Source organism: Arabidopsis thaliana, chromosome 2 (assembly GCF_000001735.4).
Source record: "Arabidopsis thaliana chromosome 2, partial sequence".
NCBI classification, from domain to species: domain Eukaryota; kingdom Viridiplantae; phylum Streptophyta; class Magnoliopsida; order Brassicales; family Brassicaceae; genus Arabidopsis; species Arabidopsis thaliana.
Window position 1 is genome coordinate 12,739,327 of NC_003071.7, and position 19,650 is coordinate 12,758,976.

Genomic DNA, 19,650 nt, shown 5'->3' on the forward strand with positions numbered 1-19,650 from the left:
TCTGCCGACATTAATAAAAGTCTGTCGTGACGTTATGAAAATTTCTTTTTCAAAAAAAAAAAAAATCCAGTCAAACCGGATTTAACATACAATCAGACCGGAAATAATTTAATTGAGGGCTAGCTAATAAATCTCATATAACAAAAAATTTCGAAATTTTAAAAATAAATCTGCCAAAAAAAGTCTGTTATTACTAAAAAGGTTATTCTAGTCATAAACAAATCGGCCATAACATTGACATGAGTAAATCTGTTATGCTTTGACACTGAAAAACAAAACTGTCATCACTAAAAACAAATCTGTTATCACTATGTGACTGTGTAGTAATTTTATTTTTTAACAAAAATCTGTTGTAAAACACCAGATTTGTTAACAAGTTAATTAAATCTGTGATTACACAAAACAACTCTGTCATGCCTATATAACATTTTTCGAGGTTAACAAATCTGTTATAACACAACAGATTTTTGGGTGCAAATAGAAAATCTGTTGCCACCATAAAGAAAAATCTGTGGTCCGGAAAACAAATCAGTGACAGATTTGGTTTCAACATTCTTACTTTTGAAATTTAAATAAAATCTGTGGAGATTATATGAAACAAATCAGTCATAGTTAAAAAATCTGCGAAAAAAAAAAAATCTGGCGTAACATAACACAGTAAAGTCTGTGGTACAAAACAAGTCTGTTGTAAAAAATCTGTGGTTGACCAACAAATCTGTGATCGATAACAAATCCGTCGCAACAAGAGCCACAGATTTACCAAAAACGACGATGGCATTTTCGTAAATAAATGTGGTTTTATTGCCTTGCTGGAATTAAATAGTAATGGCATTTCTGTAATATTGTTTTTCTCTGCAAAGGAAAACAAGGATAATTTAGGTATAATTATTACTCAAATAACTCATATTTTTAGCATCCCTTTGGGGTCATTATGTATAAAATATGGGTTACTCTAATAAATTTCCCATATATATATAATTTCTCCAAAACAAGGTGGTCAAAGAAATTTACTCTAACATTTGCATATATATATATATATATTTTTTATTTTTTTGCTTAAACAATATCAGCAAAAACATTTTTCTTTTCTCTTTTATGTAACATTGGTTTCTAATTTTTCTTTTCTTGTCTTTTACGTTTTCTCACAAAAAAAAAATCACCGATATATATATATTGAGTCAGACGACGTCTCTACTCAAGTGTTATTAACAAATCTTTTTCTTGTTCTACTCAGAAACCAAAACTATCTTTTATCTGCAATTGGAAGTGCTTTGTTAAATTTATGACTTTGAGAGAACGTTTAACCCTTTTTTTCTTTCCAACTCAGTTCGTTAACCAAAATATGTATACTTAGGGGGGGGGGGTATTGGATGAAGGAAATTAATAGAATCAAACAGAATTTCAATTCTAGTGTTATTCATTTTGACGTTTTGTAGATTCTATTAAATTCTTGTGTTATTGAAATAAGTATTTGTAACCATTCTCTTAAAATACTTTTAATTCTAGTGTTATTCAACTTGTTGAATTCTTAATTCTATTAAATTCAAGTGTTATTCAATGTTATGTAAAATTTTATGACATTATTATTTGACAAGAATTTAATAGAAAAACTAGTGTAAAATCTATAGAACCAATTATGAGCTTTTATGTTATGATTTCGATGGAAAACAAATAGGACGTACGAACTTCAAAAAGTTCTTCTTCTCATTAGCCGAGTCTCTCTTTCCATCTGACGGGATTGATCGAGAATCAACCACAGTGTTGTCATGACTTTCACGTCTCCTGACAGAGAAGGAACATAACTGTTCAAGTCATCGGATCAACCTTGGCATATGCGACTCTGCGTCTTCTGTTTAATCTGAACAATGATGTGTGCAGCAAGAAACACGATGTCTTCCTCGGGGTCATCTCCTTCTGGGTCTGATCTTCAAGCATTCGTGATGGAGTTCATCATTACCGGCTTCCTCATGTTAGTCGTCTGTGCCGTCACAACCACCAAGAGAACTGTTGGCGATCAACAACCAAAAACACTTCATGATCAGAGGATATATAAATTTCAATCTTAACATTTATCAATCTTGCAGACAGAGGAACTAGAGGGGCTAATCATTGGGGCAACCGTCACACTGAATGTTATCTTTGTTGGGTAAGTTTCGCATTTCCCCCTCAATCTCTGCAAGTTAAAATTCTTCAATGGTAAGAATCTTTGTGGCTAACCAATGGGACAATCCAAACTTTCATTTTACAGAGAGGTATCAGGAGCATCGATGAATCCAGCAAGAAGCATAGGACCTGCACTTGTGTGGGGATGTTACAAAGGGATTTGGATATACTTGCTGGCTCCAACACTTGGTGCCGTCTCTCGGGCCTTGATTCATAAAATGTTACCGTCAATACCAAACGCAGAGCCTAAGTTCTCCAAGACAGGATCTTCTCATAAACGAGTTTCCGATCTTCCTCTGTGATGACGTAGATCAATCTTTAAGGTCAATCCTCCTTGCATCTTCAAATCTGTTCGTTGCTCTCATTGTAATGCCACGCAAAGGCCTTTCCTGAAATTACACGATCCATTTCCTTTTCTAAATGGATACGAAGAGTGTTTACACGATCACCTGAGACATTGCTTCCACTTCTTAACCATTCTTCAAGGAGGAAACTATCGTTAGCTTTTCTCGCCATCTTTAATACAACTAATTCAGTAATTTCTCATCAATGTATAATTGCACGACAGATTATTCCACGTCTGGTTGGTCTTGGAATAAAATTAACTATGGGTTTTATTTATGAAACGTATCACTTGCTCAAAATAGGGGACCTCAAAATTTTATTTTGCACGTATCCGTGCTCTAATTTTATTCCACTTCTAATTTCACGACAGATTATTCTTTGTGGATATGCTCCTATTTTGTTAGAAAAAAATGTTGTTGCTAGATTTTAGATACTTTTGAAATGTTGTTAGATAAATTATTGTCTATCGTAAAATCCCAAAAAAGTAGTATTATATACTTACTTCTCCTATATAATATTTGTGATCATTTCACTTCTCAAAAAGAAAAACAAAGATCATCTCCTAAAACCAGTTTGAAGAAAAACCATAATCATCCTTCGTAAGTTTCTCGTATGCATTTTTATATAATAATCTACACTACAATTTCTCTTGATCCATATGAAAGATTTCTTTATGTTTTTATTTTCTTTTTTTCTTTAGAATGGAATCAGGAGACCAGGCAGGAGAGACGTCAAAAAAGAAAAAGAAAGGCCCATATATGTCATGGTCAGATCAAGAATGTTATGAGTTAACGGCTATATTAGTTGATGCTATCAAACGAGGCTGGCGTGACAAAAATGGTACCATAAGCAAAACTACGGTAGAGAGAAAAATACTACCTCTTCTAAATAAAAAGTTTAAATGTAATAAGACTTACACAAATTATTTAAGTCGAATGAAGTCTATGAAAAAGGAGTATTCTGTGTATGCTGCACTTTTTTGGTTTAGTTCTGGTTTTGGATGGGATCCCATCACAAAACAATTTACAGCTCCAGATGATGTGTGGGCAGCCTATTTGATGGTAACTCTCTTTTGGTTAACTTCACCAAATTTAGATATTTTCTGTCATTATTGATAACTAATAAATATATAATATTTTCTCAGGGGCATCCAAATCATCATCACATGCGAACCAGCACTTTCGAAGATTTTGAGGATTTGCAACTGATTTTCGAAAGTGCTATAGCAAAGGGAAACAACGCGTTTGGACTTGGTGGTGATTCAAATGCTGAAACTTTTGAAGAAGAAGATGATCTTCAAGCAGGGGATAATGTGAACCATATGGAGATTAATGACGACGAGGTAAATGAAACACTTCCTAAAGAAAAGCTGCCTACTAGGAAAAGATCTAAAACTAATCGTAACGGAGATCGGTCAGATTCAATAAATCATGGTGAGTCTTCAGAGAAGGTGCTATCTGAAATGATTGGAGTTGGCACTAACATCATAAATCTTATTCAACAAAGAGAAGAAAGACATCAAAGAGAAGTTGAGTTTAGGGAAACTGAGAAAAAAAAGAACAATGTTTGGGATGCTATCAAGGAGATCCCGGATCTGGAAGATCACATCCGCTATGATGCAGTGACCAAGATCCACACATTGAATTTGAAAGACGTATTTGTGAGCATGTCTGTTGAAGAACGCTTGGGTTGGATTCGTCGTAACACTTAATTAGCTTTTTATTTTCGATGCCCTTAATAAAACAATACTTAATTTAGCATGAAAGACTAGTTACCAGTTATTTTTACCAATGTCCTAAAGATAGTCACATGCCACTATCATTTTGCCGTGTGGGACTAATAAAAAAAATGTAGTGTTATAGAATACACATACATGTGTCTTCACTTTACATTATATACATTAAATTTTGATTGATTTTTTTTCTTTTCTTTTCTAAATCAATTATGAATTTCTTTGAATGCAATTATAGATATAAACTTTTACTTTCTCAATAAAACTTTAGAGAAGACATTAATAGAAGAAGTTTTATCTTAGCCAAATAAGAAAACATATATGTACATTTAGATATAAATCTATATAATATAAGATAAAATGATGAAACAAAGAAATGATGAGATTGTGATTATATATGAACATGACATTGACCTTCTGTCACGGCGTCGTTTAAAGCTGAAAGTTAAAGAAGCAAATCCAACAAAAATTCTGACAAAAAGGCGCCCTTTTGTTTCTTTGAAATTTGGTGGGACCCACATGCTTTTGCAGACTAATAATAATTATTTTCTTCATCCGTTTGGCACACACACTCTCTTCCTTTATTGCTTTTTGCGAAACTCCTCCTCTCTCTCACAATTGAATCAGGACGATCCAATTGAATCGCTATTTTTCTTCTCCTTCGTATGCCTGATCCCTGTGAGTATTCTGCATTTAACATTCATCTTCACAATTGATTCTAATTCCTCTTTTGTTGTTTTCGATTGTTTGGAGATTTTAACTGATTTGAGTTTTTTTTTTTCTCTTTCTGGGGGTTGAATTGTGGTTGGGATTGGGAAAGTTGTTTTCTCGGTGAAAAATTAATTGAAAATCTGAGAAGATTGATTGCATATGCAGCAACTTAAGAAAACGTAAATGCAAATTTATCTCTGGTAACAACATTGTTTGTTGGTGATTTAATGTTTGCTCTCTACTCTTTGGTTTATGAAATTGCAGGATTGGTTTATTAAGCGTCACTGTTGTTGGATTTTGAGGAAGATGAAAGCAAACAATGTCTAGGCTAAGTAAAGACATTGATTCAGCGTTTCAAGGTGTTGGAACCAAAAGGTATATACTTGTTTATTAGAATCCATGGACATTTTTTTTGTTGTTTCTCATTATGTGTTTAAACCATTTTTGTTTGGGTATAGTGGCTTGGAGATTTGGTGCGTTTATAATAAACAGCTTATTTCTATCCCTAAGTCTTCTTTTGGAAAATTTCACTCTGGAAATGCATACCTTGTTCTTAGAGTAAGCTGTTTCTCTCACTTCATTTTTCTACTTGGGACAAATTAGTGTTCCTAATGATACTTAGTTTCTCATGGATATGTAGACGTTTTTGCGGAAGATCGAATCTCCCCAGTATGACATTCACTATTGGCTAGGAATTGATGCAAATGAGGTTTGTATGATCACTAATGTACATTTTATACGATGGTTATGAAAATCTGGTGTTTTGAGATCGTTATGCCCATTTTACATGAAGGTGGATTCAATTTTGGCATCAGACAAAGCATTAGATTTAGATGCCGCACTTGGATGTTGTACGGTGCAATACCGTGAAGTTCAAGGTCAAGAGACTGAGAAGTTTCTCTCTTACTTCAAACCTTGTATTATACCTGTTGAAGGCAAGTATTCCCCAAAAACTGGAATTGCTGGCGAGACATACCAAGTCACCTTGCTAAGGTGCAAGGGAGATCATGTTGTTCGTGTTAAAGAGGTAATATGTGTTTGCATTAGGATTCTTTGAAGCAAAAAGATAAAGTTGCAGTTTATTTACATTCTTCAAGCTGACTTTGATTGGTCAATCTATGCAAGGTGCCTTTTCTTCGGTCATCACTGAACCATGACGATGTCTTCATTCTGGATACTGCGTCAAAGGTTTTTCTTTTTGCTGGTTGTAACTCAAGCACTCAGGAAAAAGCTAAAGCGATGGAGGTTGTGGAATATATAAAGGATAACAAGCATGACGGAAGATGTGAGGTCGCGACTATCGGTTAGATATTTTTCATGTTGAGCTCCTCTTTTTAGACTAAATGACTGAAAGAAAAGCGACAGCTGATCATTTCGGTTTTTTTGTAGAGGATGGAAAATTTTCAGGTGATTCAGATGCTGGGGAATTCTGGTCTTTCTTTGGTGGTTATGCTCCCATTCCCAAGCTTTCATCTTCTACCACCCAAGAACAAACTCAGACTCCATGTGCAGAATTGTTCTGGTGAGAATTGGCTTTATATACTCACAATGGTTTTGTTCTTTTCAACATTTAGCAGTAAAAGCCGAAATTCCTGTGCTTTGAGGACCTGCTGTTAATCCATTATTAATCATCTAAAGATCTTTGATTAACAGGATAGATACTAAGGGAAATCTACATCCAACTGGAACAAGTTCTTTGGACAAGGACATGCTTGAGAAGAACAAATGCTACATGCTGGACTGTCACAGTGAAGTATTTGTTTGGATGGGAAGAAACACATCACTTACAGAAAGGAAGACATCCATTTCTTCCTCAGAAGTAAGTAAATATTGGTAATATAACATTTTTACATGACTTTGGTGTCTTAATTTGTCGTTTCGCATGTGTTTCATTTAGTTTCTGCCAGAGCATCTGAGAGGCCATTCTTAATATATGATATGATGTTGCTTTGCTCTAGGAATTTCTACGAAAGGAGGGACGCTCGACGACCACAAGTTTAGTACTTCTAACAGAAGGACTAGAAAATGCCAGATTCAGGTCATTTTTTAACAAATGGCCTCAGACCGTGGAGTCTAGCCTCTACAATGAAGGTCGAGAAAAAGTGGCTGGTCTGTTTCATATTTCTCTGGTTCTGTAAAGAAGATAAAAAAATTTGCTTAAGAAACAAAAAGATACTAAAGTAAAAATCTGAATACTTTTGTGCAGCGTTGTTCAAACAAAAAGGATATGACGTTGAGGAGCTTCCTGATGAAGAAGATGACCCTCTCTACACAAACTGCCGAGACAACCTCAAGGTACCTCATACCAAACTGTCACATATCTGAGCATAAGCCTGAATAATGGGATTCTTTAACTAATTTCAGGTTTGGCGTGTAGATGGTGATGACGTCTCGCTTCTCTCTATTCCTGACCAGACAAAGCTATTCACCGGCGATTGCTATCTTGTGCAGTATAAATATACTTATAAAGAAAGAACCGAACATCTTTTATATGTATGGATCGGTTGTGAAAGCATACAGGTACGCAGGCTATATAGGCTTTGACATTTTTTTGTTTTCATATTTTTCTTTGTTCCACTATGAACTTCATTCTGTTTTTTGACTTCATTGCAGCAAGATAGAGCTGATGCCATAACCAATGCTAGTGCCATTGTTGGTACAACCAAGGGTGAATCTGTACTGGTTAGTTCCTAGCCAGGGCCGAAAAAATAAATCACACGTTTTCTTTTCTTTTCTTTTTGGTTCAAGACTGTAAACCTACTGACCTGTTTCATTCAACATTCTTTATCCAGTGTCATATATATCAGGGAAACGAACCTTCTCGGTTTTTTCCAATGTTCCAGTCACTGGTTGTTTTTAAGGGCGGTTTGAGTAGACGGTACAAAGTGCTTCTAGCAGAGAAGGAAAAGATAGGGGAAGAATATAATGAGAACAAGGCTTCTCTTTTCCGTGTTGTAGGAACAAGCCCAAGAAACATGCAAGCAATCCAAGTGAATCTAGTGGGTTCTTTAGTACTTTCACTACTCTTACATACCTTTCACTATTTGTTAAGCAAATGAAAATCGTCCCCCCGCAGGTTGCAACCTCCTTGAACTCATCCTACTCTTACATTTTACAATATGGAGCTTCTGCCTTCACTTGGATTGGGAAACTTTCATCAGACTCTGATCATGAAGTTCTTGACAGAATGCTATATTTCCTTGATGTAAGTAACTTTTAGCTCTCAGCTGCTGTTTACTAAGTTCATGCCATACATTGATTCTGGTTTATTAAGGGTTATGTTCAGTATTACTAGTAACAAAATCTATTTCTTCGTTTCCGTCTGCAGACATCTTGTCAACCTATATACATCAGGGAAGGAAATGAAACAGACACATTTTGGAATTTGCTTGGTGGTAAGTCAGAGTACCCAAAAGAAAAGGAAATGAGAAAACAAATAGAAGAACCACATTTATTTACATGTTCATGCAGTTCAGGTAATGGTAAATATCTTTCAATTTCTTTTTATCATCTTACATTATTGTTTAGTTCTGCCTTGGTTCAGCTATAAATTAACGAAATAGTGGTCCACGACTTTGGCTCTTCTGTTCAGATGTACTCAAGGTACTATTCATGTGTGTATTGATGCTATTATTTAAAGTGATTAGAGATCATCTGGGAATGAATACTCTTATCTGATAGCCACTTTGTGCATGATTTTCAGGTGAAAGAAATATACAATTTTGTGCAAGATGATTTAACTACTGAAGATGTATTTCTATTGGACTGCCAAAGTGAAGTATATGTCTGGATTGGATCAAACTCAAACATAAAGTCGAAGGAAGAAGCTCTTACTCTTGGTCTGGTAATTTTCATCTTTGTTTGGCCTTCCAAGTGCTTTTTTTGCTGTTTACGGGTGGAACTTCAGTAAAAATGGGATCAAAACATCATATGGCATAAATAAATTTTAAGAATGGCGAACTCGGGGTTACCGAATATGGCTTCCTTTTTCAGTGTTTCTTAGTCCATTGTACTTATGAGATTGCAGAAATTCCTAGAGATGGATATACTGGAAGAAGGTCTAACCATGAGGACTCCTGTATATGTTGTCACAGAAGGCCACGAGCCACCATTTTTCACCCGTTTCTTTGAGTGGGTTCCTGAAAAGGCAAACGTAAGAAATCTTTTCCCATCTTGAAGTCACCTCAAACCGAACGTTAGGAAATTCCAAAATGTTTTGATAGTAGTCTACTTAGTTTCAAGTTTTGGGTTTGTGTATACTTTCACTAATAATATGCGTGGAAACATTGCAGATGCATGGTAATTCATTTGAAAGGAAGCTTGCTAGTTTGAAAGGAAAGAAGACAAGCACTAAGGTCAGTCACAGCCAAATATAAGAATGATCATTGTGTTTTTAAGTAGCTAAACATTTGTGCTTTCAGAGATCTAGTGGAAGCCAGTATAGATCACAGTCAAAGGATAATGCATCACGTGATTTACAAAGTCGATCTGTGAGCTCAAACGGATCGGAGCGAGGAGTATCACCTTGCTCCAGCGAAAAGCTTTTGAGTTTGAGCTCTGCAGAAGACATGACAAACAGCAGTAACTCAACTCCAGTTGTCAAAAAGCTTTTCTCAGAATCTCTTTTAGTGGATCCTAATGATGGTAAGGTTTCATATGTCAACCTTTTCACTGAGCGTCTTGGTTATATGACTCACAAGTATCAGAAAAGTATAACACAGTTTCAAGTTAACTCATTGATGAAAGCATTGTAGAAACAACAAACTATGTCAATTTTCTTCTTTACTATTGGATCCTTCAAATCCTTATATCAAAGCACTGTTTTTTTATGCAGGAGTGGCGAGACAAGAGTCGAGTTCCAAGTCGGACATTTCTAAACAGAAGCCACGCGTTGGAATCAATAGCGATCTTAGTAGTCTAGAGTCACTTGCATATTCATATGAACAGCTCAGAGTTGATTCTCAGAAGCCAGTGACGGATATAGATGCAACAAGAAGAGAGGTAAAACCCTGCAATTTCATATAGAAATTTAGCTCTCTTATATACACCACATGAATACTTCAATGCAATTTTATCTCTTCAGGCGTACTTAACAGAGAAAGAGTTTGAAGAGAGATTTGGAATGGCGAAATCTGAGTTCTATGCACTTCCAAAGTGGAAACAGAATAAACTCAAAATATCTCTTCATCTTTTCTAAAAACCTAGAGTAAGATCTTTGCAACAAAGCTATTTTTTTGGGTCTTACCAAATGTAAAAACTGTAATGTTTTTGTTTATTGCAATGACCTCCTGATATATAAGTTTGAGGCTAGCCTGTTACAAAATCACAACACCAAACAAAAAGACACCTAAATATGGACCACATGCCTTCATGGGTCATAGTTTCATACTGCAACCAAACGACGTCGTATTTGGGGAATGACTTGAATAAAACTCACAAAATTCAGTTCTTAATAAAAGAAATCTGAAAAAGGTACGACCTTTAGCTTCTTCTGATCCTTCATCATCTTCATCGAATTTGTCAATTTGACTTGCCAAAGCTGAAATCTTTGAGTACCCAATGGATCGAAATCAAAGACCCAGAAGCATTTTGGATTCATTAGGTGAAGAACTCATCGCAATCCTCACACCTGTCTCGATTTGTATGTTCACCGTTGTTCTTCTGGTCTGTATCCTAAACTCCGACCCTTCTTCTTCCTCCGCTTCTTTCTCCTCTATAGCCACCGCAGCTTACTCTGAGAGCGATTCAGATTCCTCATGGGACAAATTCGTAGGTGCCCTTTTGAATTCTGTCGTCTTCGTCGCTGCAATCACTGTTGCAACATTTGTTCTCGTCCTTCTCTTTTATCTCCGATGTGTTAAATTCTTGAAATTCTACATGGGTTTCTCAGCTTTTATCGTTTTAGGGAACTTAGGTGGAGAAATCTTAGTTTTATTGATAGATCGATTTAGATTCCCGATTGATTCTATCACGTTTTTGATACTTCTCTTCAATTTCTCCGTCGTTGGTGTTTTCGCTGTGTTCATGTCGAAGTTTTCGATTTTGATCACTCAAGGTTACTTGGTTTGGATTGGTGTTTTAGTTGCTTACTTCTTCACGTTGTTACCTGAATGGACTACTTGGGTTCTTCTCGTAGCTTTGGCACTTTATGACATTGCTGCTGTTCTTTTACCTGTTGGTCCATTACGTCTTCTTGTTGAAATGGCTATATCTAGAGACGAAGACATCCCGGCTTTGGTTTACGAAGCACGGCCTGTGATCCGAAATGATTCCCGTTCGGTTCAGAGAAGAGTTTGGAGAGAACAAAGATCTAGCCAGAACAACGCTAATCGAAATGAAGTAAGGGTGGTTGAATCAGCAGAAGTAGAAGAAGAACATGTTGGTTCAAGTGAAAGAGCAGAGATATCTGTGCCGTTGATTGATAGAAGACCTGAGCAAGCTGAGAATTCAGAGACTTTTCTTGAAGGAATTGGGTTGGGATCATCAGGTGCTATCAAGTTAGGGCTTGGGGATTTCATCTTCTATAGTGTTTTGGTTGGAAGAGCTGCAATGTATGATCTGATGACGGTTTACGCTTGTTACTTGGCGATCATAGCTGGTTTAGGGATCACATTGATGCTATTGTCTGTGTATCAGAAGGCTTTACCAGCTCTTCCTGTATCGATCATGTTAGGTGTTGTGTTTTACTTTTTGGCGCGGTTGTTGCTTGAAGTTTTCGTTGTGCAATGTTCTTCTAACCTTGTGATGTTCTAACTGTATGGAATGTGAAAGGGTGGTTTTGAGTACAGTTTCATTTGTTTCGTCAAAACAATTTTGTTGGTTTGATTGATGTATCATTTGTATAGTGTGCTCGTCCTAGACTTTGAGTTCAAATCAAGTTTTTTTATAAATTAAAATTAGAATTTGATACACATGTTTTGCATCACGTAAATAAACAAAGTCTAACAAGTAAATAGATGAGGAGAAGATAAATCAGAAGAAATGGATTCTACAGTTTGATGAAACTCTGGGAAGCTTCATAAGAGCATCAGTGATTCTGAGGTATTTGTTGTCAACATCGTTGTCTTCTCGGTGATTCATTTCAACACCAACATTGACAGTTTCAAGACATTTCAAATTTCCCAAGAAATGCCTCATCTGTTTCAGCTCTCTACATGTACCTTGATACCCTGAAATATGTAGCACCTTCACTTGACAAGTCGATAAACAGCATATTCCCAATTCCTTCTTCTTCTTCTTCATCCTCTTAGGTATACAAGGGCAGGCGTCCCCGCATCTACGTGTAACTTGGTGCACAAGACCCTGATACCAAAAAGGAATATTGATGTACAATAATAGATAGCCTAGGAAAGAAATAGAACTGTGTTGATCGGACGAGAATAATGATATACCTTGATGACTAAAGTCTCTAGGTTAGGAGACTTATTGATGAGAAGTGGCAACACTGGCCAGCCTCTTTTTTGGCACTCTCAAAAGATAAAGTAAGGAGGTTGTGAAACACCGGCATTGATTTACAACAAAAGTAGAACACCTGGATTTTAAATATCACACAATAAGAAGACTTTGCAAGCTAGAATGCACTTCAAATTGAAACAATAACAAGTAGGGGAAACTAACCTCGAGAGAATCAGGAGACAAGTGAAGGGTTTTAATGTTGCTTAGTCCTGTAACCAGATTGGTAACATCACCCAAAATAGGATCATCTGGATATTCCTCATCATCATAAACACTATCACAGTCACCATAACCACCAGCCTTCTCATCTCTAAGGCGCTCCCATGATCGAAGATCGAGTCTAGCTTCTACAAGGGAACCTAAATCAACCTCATACCAATCCGGGACATAGCTAGAATAGTCAAGGTACACGAGATTTGGTGTCCGGAACCAACAACCATCGTGTGCCTCACGGTAATTGGGAAAATGGTGAACGATGGTTAGTCGTTTGATGGAAGGACTCGAAACTAGCGCATTCCAAACCGGGGGAATTTCAATTTCATCATTACGTAGTAAGAATTCCTCAAGCAAAGGGCAGCCAGAGATGAAAAGTTCATACATATCAGAATCTACAAACGTCATTAGAACGAGAGAGAGTGTTTTAAGCTTTGGGAAAAACACGCCACCAGGAGGAAGAAGACCATCAGGAGAAAACCCACCGGTTATAGTGAGCTCAACAAGTGTGTTGCTCGTGAAGAACTCAGTGTCTATAGTATACAAACTTTGAGCGTTCAAGTAAAGTTGCAAGCAGCCGCGCTCGAGGAAACTGCGAATCCAAGTGTTCACTTGAGACTCGCCATACTGAAATTCATTATTCAGAGAGGTTCTCTTAATGGTGGTAGAATTTGTTAAGAGGGCAAGTGTTTTATCTATGAATTCAGGGAAGCCTCCAGGACCACCAATTGCGTCATTGATATCAAGCTTGTCTACAAGAGCAGGCAGATTGTTCCACCTTTTAGACAGAACAGCTGTGGAAGCAGCACGTTTTGTCGGAAGCAAAGACAGGACTTTGCCAAGAATTTCATCTGGCAGACTGCTAATTAAATCTCTGGAACCCATATATAGAACCTATACAAGGAGAATCAAAAAAAAAATCGATTATTAGAACCCAAATTAAGTTCAGACAGGTAAAATCAACAGATCTAATTGATCAAATTGGTGATGATTTGAGATTTTAATAAGAAAATTAAACGTTAACTTACGACTGGAAACGAAACGCAAAAGAAGGGATGTGAAAGAAGAAGCTTGCTTTTGGGTGAACAGGAAGATCAAAGAAACAGCTTACTTTTTGGGTGACGACGACAATGGATTTCTCAAGAGAGAGAGAGTCGGACAACGAGAACTCCATTTTTTTTTTTTTTTCCTCTCTTATATATAATAATAAGATAGCGATGTCACCTTTTTTTGTTTTTCTCAACAATCGATAATCCCTGGATTCTAACATGGTTTATAGTTTTTGATTTTCCAAAAAAACCATTTTAATATATTTTTTTCCTTTTCCAATTTAATAGTTGTGGTGGTGGGTTCTTTTCCATGAATGGGTGGATGCTGTTTTGTAAGTCAGTCTTTGGAATTGGTTTCTAGTTTTTCGATTTTAGATTTTGATTTTTGAGAAAAAATAATATAAATAAGGTCAAATTTTGAATTTTAAATAATGCAAACGTATTTTCCTAAATTTTAGGGACACCAAATTTTATAAACTTGACTGGTTCGACATATTAATAGTTTTTGAAAAAACAAAAACCAAAAACTCTTCTAAAACCTATAGTTTTTAGTTATTGGATTTTACAAAATAAAGAAATAAAAAATATACAATTGTCAAGTTAAGAATTTTGTTTAGGAAAAGTGAAAAGTCAAATAAAATGGAATTTAGATTGTCAATGAAGATTGTTAAAATCTTCCCAAAACTAGAACCAACTTTTCCAAAATCTTGAATGAGTAAAAAATGAGTTTTTTAAAAACAAAAACTAGTAAAACATTCAAGGCCAATCAAGGATCCTAAAAAAATAGAAAACTCAGTTTTTGATGGCTTTTACAAATTTTTAAACAAAATCCAAAATCTATTTCCAAAAGATTTTGAGAATGTGATGCAACTTCTTTTTGTTTTTCACTTTTTTTTTTACTTTGATCAATTTCCTAAATCTTTTAGTGCTCAATCTTTTGTTCTAGGCAAAAATTAGTGGGCCAAGCGAGAATGGCTACCAGGTCATTTCGGTCTATTGTTATAATGGCCGAAATGTTGATAATGTGTAATCAACGAGGGTTAAAAAGAAGCAAGATAATTTGGTCGCCGGTTGAGCATAACATGTTATCATTCATGCTATAACCAACCAAACTGTATTATACCTAAACGAAGCCTCTTATAAAATTGGCATGTAGAGTGAAGTGAGCCACTCAAACCAAAATATGTACAAAATTAGCAATGGAAGCAGCAAAAAGAATCACACTACAAGTTTCAGCTCACAACATGTAATGTAGCTTATCTAAACACCCTAGAAAAGAAGCTATAATATTTGCCACTAAAAATACGCTATAATATTTGCCACTAGACAATCGCTATAATATTCACCACCAAACACCAGTCACATAGTCTGTGATAAGGCACTAAACACCAGTCCTATAGTCTGTGATAAGATTTTGTCCCAGTTGATTCTTCTCTACAGACTTTGAACCATACTTTTCTCTATAGAAAGGAGACCTTGCAGTCTTCATTGCTCCTGTTATGGCAAAGCCAAAAAACAAAAACAAAAGTGCGAATCAACAACACAGTAATTATCTACAAATTCTCTGTTTTTGAAGCAACGACTTAATCCTGTTTCTTTTTCCCAGGCCATTACATCGTCTGTGATAACAGTTCCTTCCATTGGTTTCTTCTTGTGAGAAAATTAAACCAGCAAATAGGACTTTATATAGTTACCGGGGTGAGAGATGATATAACTTTTATGTCAAAAAAATGAACCTTCTTGGTGTTATCTTATCTACGTATGTATGATGAGACTCTTATGTCTGATTTGTTGTGTAGGAAATCACATGGCAACAACTTGATTATCTTCGGACAACAAGTGATGCAGATATATGTCTAAAATCGTACATGGTTTGCACCTTTTGTGTTGTGAGTAATATTTTTTATATATCATCCACATATAAATTGGGCAATTTCCATTATTTGTGCATAACAATATAATTTATCAAATAGAAATTTATCTTATTTCATTGTTTCTCGAATCTTGATACTATTTATCTATAGTACGGTAAGACTCTAATGTTATTACTGCAGCACTCGGACCCAGATTCTGATCTTGACTTTGAGCTCCTGCTACTTCACCAAGATCATGATCTTGAACTGCTGCTCACAGATTCTGATCTTGACCTTGAGCTGCTGCTACTTCACCAAGATCATGATCTTGAACTGCTGCTCACGGATTCTGATTTTGACCTTGAGCTGCTGCCACTTCACCAAGATCATGACCTTGAACTGCTGCTCCCGGATTCTGAGTTTGACTTTGAACTGCTGCCACTTCACCAAAGTTATGACTTTGAGCTGCTGCTTCCAGATTCTGAGTTTGACCTTGATCTGCTGTGCTTGGTGATCTTTTTGGTAATAAATTTTTAATGCAAAGTATTATTATATAACTTTTTTTTATCTTTTTTTAACAGAAATGTTCTTTTATTTTTATTTTTAGTTTAGTTGAAATTATTAAAAATAATCTATAATGCAAAAGTACTACTATATAATTATTTTTATTTTTAGTAATGTAAAAGTACTAATGTATCACTTTTTCATTTACATCATTTTTTATATTTTGGTAAAAAAAATTATATGTTTGATGATAGTTATTAAATATTATCATATGAAATTTTAATGTTGTGGTTTCTAAAACTTTTAAATTACAACGAAAGTAATATTTTTTATTTCAAATATACAATTTGAAAAATTAGAACGTCAATATTTAATTGAAAGTGTTTGTTAGAGAGAGAGCTTAACCATTTAGCTTAAGAAAATAAGTTAATTTTGTTTAGAAAATCTATCTGAAGTCCATTTTGGCTCTCTCATTTATGCATTAATCTTCCACCAATGAAATCAGGTTTGAAAGTTGTTTTTCTCTTACTTCTCTTTATTTGAGTACTTTGCGTAGAATTTGGTTCATAGCTTCAACCACAATAATCTGACTTTTAGGTTTTGTATCTTAAGTAATTAAGAACTTGCTGTTTAATTCAGTAGAAAAGACAAAACTGAACAACATATGTTTCAGCAACAGCAATACAGATCTAATTAATTATATAAATGAAGTGGGAACTCTATCAAATGGAGCGTAAAGAGGAGATTAAGCTTAAAATGAACAAAAACAAACTGTTTTATGACAAAATTCTCTCTGCCTTTGTTCATTTGCCTTTACTAGTTTATATAGACAACAAAGAAGAAGGAAACAGCAATTAAAATGGCAGTGCTCTTCAAACTAGGAGGACAACTTTCTCCTTATTCTCATAATAACAAAGACTTTAATAAGCAAAAAAAATAACACAAAGAGTTGATCACTAGATGAGAATTCTCATTAGTGACCACTTTCTCTTTATGCTTTCCCTAAATAAATAGCAAAATATTGATTACCTTCGTAGAGAAAAAAAGTTTATCTTCTAAAAGATTTAGTTTTGGCATGTTAATGATTCAGTTTTCAAATGAGAAATCAGAAGAATTGGATCTGACAGTTTGATGAAAATCTAGGAAGCTCCATAACAGCATTGGTGATCCTCTGGTACTTGTTATTACCATTCTTATATTCTCTGCGCTTCACATCAACACCCACATTGACAGTTTCAAGACATTTCAAATTCTCCAAGAAATGCCTCATTTGTTTCAGCTCTTTACAAGTACCTCGATACCCTGAAATATTTAGCACTTTGACTTGACATGTAGATAAACAACATTCGTCATCCTCCGTCGTCTTCTTCTTTTTCTTCCTCCTCTTAGAGATGCAAGCGCAGGCGTTCCCGCACATATCTGTTACTTGGTGCACAAGACTCTGAAAGCAAAAGGAATTCAATTAAAAACATTAAAGCTAGGCAAAGAAGATAATACGTACGGCACAAGCAAATTCATTTACAATAGTAATCTAGGAAAAGCGAATTGTGTGGTGTTGATCGAACGAAATTGATGATACCTTGATGACTAAAGTTTCTAGGTTTGGAGATTTGTTGAGGAGAAGTGGCACCACTTGCCAGCCTATTTCTTCGTCACTCTCAAAAGATAAAGTAAGGAGGTTATGAAACACCGGCATTGTATCACAGCACAAGTGAAACACCTGGATTTGTAGTCATAACCAAAACAGACATATAATACAAAATGAGACCTTGCTAGCTAGCATACACTTCAAATTGAAACAATCATAGAAGAAGAATAGGTAGCAAAACTGACCTCAAGAGAATCAGAAGATAAATGAAGGGTTTTAACATTGCTTATCCCTTTAAGCAAATCCGTAACATCACCAAAAATATCCTCATTCTGATCTACAAGTCTCTCCGGATATCGGATATTGAGTCTAGCTTCTTCAAGGGAAACCAGATCAACCGCATACTGTTTCGCCACATAACTAGAATAGTCAAGGTACACAAGGCTGGGTATCTGAAAGCAACATTTGTAAGCCTCATAACGTAACTCGGAAGGATTGTCATAGATGTTCAGCCGTTTGATGGAAGGACTCGATACGAGCCCTTTCCAAGCCGGGCATTGTGTCTCATTATCATAATGTAGGAATAATTCCTCAAGCACAGGGCAGCCAGAGATGAAATTCTGATACATCAAAGTATCTGTAAACTCCACTGAAACTAGAGAGAGTGATTTAAGCGCTGGAAAAAACACTCTCCCAGGAGGAAGACGACCCTCAGCATAAAACCCACCGCATATTGTGAGCTCAAGAAGTGTATTGCTCGTGAAGAACTCAGTGTCTATACGATGCATATGTGCGGTCTCCAAGTGAAGATCCAAGAAGCCGCGATCGAAGACAGTGCGTATCCAACTGTTCACCCGAGAAGCGTCATTGTGAAATGCACAATTTAGGGAGAATCTCTTGACGGTGGTAGAATTGCTTAAGAGAGCAAGTGTTCTGTCCACAAAATCACAGAAGTATTGATGATTACCATATGCGTCATTCAAATCAAGGTTGTCTACAAGCTCGAGCAGATTCCTCCACCTTTTGGACAGAACTGATGTGCAAGCAGCACGATTTGTGCAAAACAATGATAAGATTTTGCCAAGAATCTCATCTGGTAGACTGCTAATATAATCTCTAGAACCCATATCTACTCTTTTGGTAGACATATATAGGTTAGGATTATAAAGAATCTATCAACAACAAAATCCGATCTAGGGTTAGGGTTACAAGTTCAGATAGTTTAAATCAAAAGGAGAAACCTAGACAGTGAAATCAACAGAATTGAACGAAAACATCAAAGAAAAATCCTCTAAAGCTAGGAGCCTAGGACATGCAAGATTACTTCAAGTTCAAGACGATGTAGATTGTGGTCGAAGATAAAGATGTAGACATGTAGTAGAAGTAAACTTACGATCGGAAAGGAAACCAAAGGAGGAATCCGCAAGCACGACGAGTCTGACAGGAGAATCGAAGAAGAAGCTTGATGAGCAAGGAATTTGAGAGAGTGGAAGAGCGAGAACGCAGCTATTTATAAGTTGACAGTTTCCTTTTTTTACACGGCAAAACCCTAAAAAGGATCCAAATCTCTCGTCGATTTTCTACGGCCAACTGTTTCCGTCGAATATCCATCATTGTCCTCAACTGCAGCTTGGGGTTTTGCTAAATGCTAAGCTTAATATAGAGTCTTGATTAATTTTTCTATAAAACTATTGTTTTTTGATAATGGGTTTTTAATATAAAAAGCATGAGACCAAAGATATTACAAGCCCACCAAGATCCACTTTTGCTAAACTAGAAATTAAACTATGAAACTACAATGAACAAACCAAAAAAAAAAAAGTACTAATTCGAATAAGTGTTTGTACATTCACGTTGTTAGGATAACTTCAAGCGATATAGAATTTATTACATCAAAGCGTGAAGTTTTTATATTATATTTTAAGACAATATATTTTAACGAGATTATTCCAGAAAATATTGCCGAATTTATCAGTAAACGATAATGTTACGATTACGTACGAATGAATGTAAACCTCTTCAATTTCGTGTCTATCT

General features: G+C 35.7%; 8 protein-coding genes across 20 annotated transcripts; 5 read left to right on the plus strand and 3 right to left on the minus strand.

Annotated features, from left to right (window-relative positions):
- Positions 1 to 1,662: 1,662 nt before the first annotated feature.
- On the plus strand, positions 1,663 to 2,465 carry AT2G29870 (Aquaporin-like superfamily protein; the record flags this gene model as incomplete). Its single annotated transcript, NM_128541.2, has 3 exons — positions 1,663 to 2,006; positions 2,085 to 2,146; positions 2,249 to 2,465. The coding sequence occupies exons 1-3, from the start codon at positions 1,866 to 1,868 to the stop codon at positions 2,463 to 2,465; spliced, it is 420 nt and encodes a 139-aa protein (NP_180548.1). The 5' UTR covers positions 1,663 to 1,865.
- Positions 2,466 to 3,209: 744 nt separating this feature from the next.
- On the plus strand, positions 3,210 to 4,423 carry AT2G29880 (Myb/SANT-like DNA-binding domain protein; the record flags this gene model as incomplete). The annotated part of the gene is made up of 2 exons (NM_128542.2): positions 3,210 to 3,569; positions 3,653 to 4,423. 2 exons carry the CDS (start codon positions 3,210 to 3,212, stop codon positions 4,217 to 4,219), a joined length of 927 nt encoding a protein of 308 aa, NP_180549.1. The 3' UTR covers positions 4,220 to 4,423.
- A 366-nt stretch (positions 4,424 to 4,789) lies between these two features.
- On the plus strand, positions 4,790 to 10,270 carry VLN1 (villin-like 1). Of its 5 annotated transcripts, none has more exons than NM_001336227.1 (22): positions 4,790 to 4,918; positions 5,216 to 5,326; positions 5,410 to 5,509; positions 5,592 to 5,660; positions 5,745 to 5,978; positions 6,077 to 6,254; positions 6,341 to 6,473; positions 6,605 to 6,770; positions 6,910 to 7,060; positions 7,158 to 7,246; positions 7,367 to 7,471; positions 7,565 to 7,633; positions 7,744 to 7,950; positions 8,028 to 8,156; positions 8,280 to 8,427; positions 8,544 to 8,554; positions 8,655 to 8,795; positions 8,979 to 9,104; positions 9,244 to 9,306; positions 9,373 to 9,595; positions 9,786 to 9,952; positions 10,035 to 10,270. In NM_001336227.1, the coding sequence occupies exons 2-22, from the start codon at positions 5,271 to 5,273 to the stop codon at positions 10,146 to 10,148; spliced, it is 2,679 nt and encodes an 892-aa protein (NP_001324174.1). In that variant the 5' UTR covers positions 4,790 to 4,918; positions 5,216 to 5,270; the 3' UTR covers positions 10,149 to 10,270. The 5 variants fall into 5 exon arrangements, with proteins under 5 accessions (NP_001324174.1, NP_029567.1, NP_001189635.1 ...); NM_128543.4 differs by having other exon boundaries at positions 4,805 to 4,918; positions 7,316 to 7,471; NM_001202706.1 differs by having other exon boundaries at positions 4,824 to 4,918; positions 7,316 to 7,471; positions 8,280 to 8,433; positions 9,373 to 9,661.
- A 146-nt stretch (positions 10,271 to 10,416) lies between these two features.
- PS2 (Presenilin-2) lies at positions 10,417 to 11,820 on the plus strand. The gene has a single exon (NM_128544.4). It carries the CDS (start codon positions 10,511 to 10,513, stop codon positions 11,702 to 11,704), a length of 1,194 nt encoding a protein of 397 aa, NP_180551.1. The 5' UTR covers positions 10,417 to 10,510; the 3' UTR covers positions 11,705 to 11,820.
- Positions 11,821 to 13,915, minus strand: AT2G29910 (F-box/RNI-like superfamily protein). 7 transcript variants are annotated; one of them, NM_128545.6, is made up of 4 exons: positions 13,648 to 13,915; positions 12,569 to 13,513; positions 12,343 to 12,482; positions 11,821 to 12,253 (listed from the first exon to the last, which is right to left on the minus strand). In NM_128545.6, the coding sequence occupies exons 2-3, from the start codon at positions 13,502 to 13,504 to the stop codon at positions 12,360 to 12,362; spliced, it is 1,059 nt and encodes a 352-aa protein (NP_180552.2). In that variant the 5' UTR covers positions 13,505 to 13,513; positions 13,648 to 13,915; the 3' UTR covers positions 11,821 to 12,253; positions 12,343 to 12,359. The 7 variants fall into 7 exon arrangements, with proteins under 7 accessions (NP_180552.2, NP_001323836.1, NP_001323837.1 ...); NM_001336232.1 differs by having other exon boundaries at positions 13,731 to 13,848; NM_001336233.1 differs by having other exon boundaries at positions 13,731 to 13,791.
- A 1,182-nt stretch (positions 13,916 to 15,097) lies between these two features.
- Positions 15,098 to 16,058, plus strand: AT2G29920 (uncharacterized protein; the record flags this gene model as incomplete). Its single annotated transcript, NM_001336234.1, has 4 exons — positions 15,098 to 15,195; positions 15,275 to 15,366; positions 15,468 to 15,557; positions 15,723 to 16,058. The coding sequence occupies exons 1-4, from the start codon at positions 15,168 to 15,170 to the stop codon at positions 16,056 to 16,058; spliced, it is 546 nt and encodes a 181-aa protein (NP_001318315.1). The 5' UTR covers positions 15,098 to 15,167.
- On the minus strand, positions 15,680 to 16,105 carry AT2G29925 (uncharacterized protein). The gene is made up of 2 exons (NM_001336235.1): positions 15,882 to 16,105; positions 15,680 to 15,758 (listed from the first exon to the last, which is right to left on the minus strand). The coding sequence occupies exons 1-2, from the start codon at positions 15,909 to 15,911 to the stop codon at positions 15,714 to 15,716; spliced, it is 75 nt and encodes a 24-aa protein (NP_001324797.1). The 5' UTR covers positions 15,912 to 16,105; the 3' UTR covers positions 15,680 to 15,713.
- An 894-nt stretch (positions 16,106 to 16,999) lies between these two features.
- AT2G29930 (F-box/RNI-like superfamily protein) lies at positions 17,000 to 19,232 on the minus strand. Of its 3 annotated transcripts, none has more exons than NM_201833.1 (4): positions 19,007 to 19,232; positions 17,859 to 18,546; positions 17,605 to 17,745; positions 17,030 to 17,466 (listed from the first exon to the last, which is right to left on the minus strand). In NM_201833.1, exons 2-4 carry the CDS (start codon positions 18,399 to 18,401, stop codon positions 17,131 to 17,133), a joined length of 1,020 nt encoding a protein of 339 aa, NP_973562.1. In that variant the 5' UTR covers positions 18,402 to 18,546; positions 19,007 to 19,232; the 3' UTR covers positions 17,030 to 17,130. The 3 variants fall into 3 exon arrangements, with proteins under 3 accessions (NP_180554.2, NP_973562.1, NP_973563.1); NM_201834.1 differs by having other exon boundaries at positions 17,859 to 18,785; NM_128547.3 differs by having other exon boundaries at positions 17,000 to 17,466; positions 17,859 to 19,232.
- Between the last annotated feature and the right edge of the window lie 418 nt (positions 19,233 to 19,650).

Bases quoted from the DNA above. Each gene is read 5' to 3' on its own strand.
- AT2G29930 (NM_128547.3), bottom strand. From the start codon at position 18,761: ATGTCTACCAAAAGAGTAGATATGGGTTCTAGAGATTATATTAGCAGT. The intron at 17,746-17,858 runs GTCAGTTTTGCT...CTACAAATCCAG, and splicing joins TATCTTCTGATTCTCTTGAG to GTGTTTCACTTGTGCTGTGA. The intron at 17,467-17,604 runs GTATCATCAATT...TTTTGCTTTCAG, and splicing joins TAGAAACTTTAGTCATCAAG to AGTCTTGTGCACCAAGTAAC.
- AT2G29910 (NM_001336232.1), bottom strand. From the start codon at position 13,793: ATGGAGTTCTCGTTGTCCGACTCTCTCTCTCTTGAGAAATCCATTGTC. The intron at 13,514-13,730 runs GTAAGCTGTTTC...CTCCTTGTATAG, and splicing joins TTGTCGTCGTCACCCAAAAA to GTTCTATATATGGGTTCCAG. The intron at 12,483-12,568 runs GTTAGTTTCCCC...TTTAAAATCCAG, and splicing joins TGTCTCCTGATTCTCTCGAG to GTGTTCTACTTTTGTTGTAA.
- VLN1 (NM_001202706.1), top strand. From the start codon at position 5,271: ATGTCTAGGCTAAGTAAAGACATTGATTCAGCGTTTCAAGGTGTTGGA. The intron at 7,247-7,315 runs GTACCTCATACC...AACTAATTTCAG, and splicing joins ACTGCCGAGACAACCTCAAG to GTTTGGCGTGTAGATGGTGA. The intron at 8,796-8,978 runs GTAATTTTCATC...ATGAGATTGCAG, and splicing joins AAGCTCTTACTCTTGGTCTG to AAATTCCTAGAGATGGATAT.
- PS2 (NM_128544.4), top strand. From the start codon at position 10,511: ATGGATCGAAATCAAAGACCCAGAAGCATTTTGGATTCATTAGGTGAA.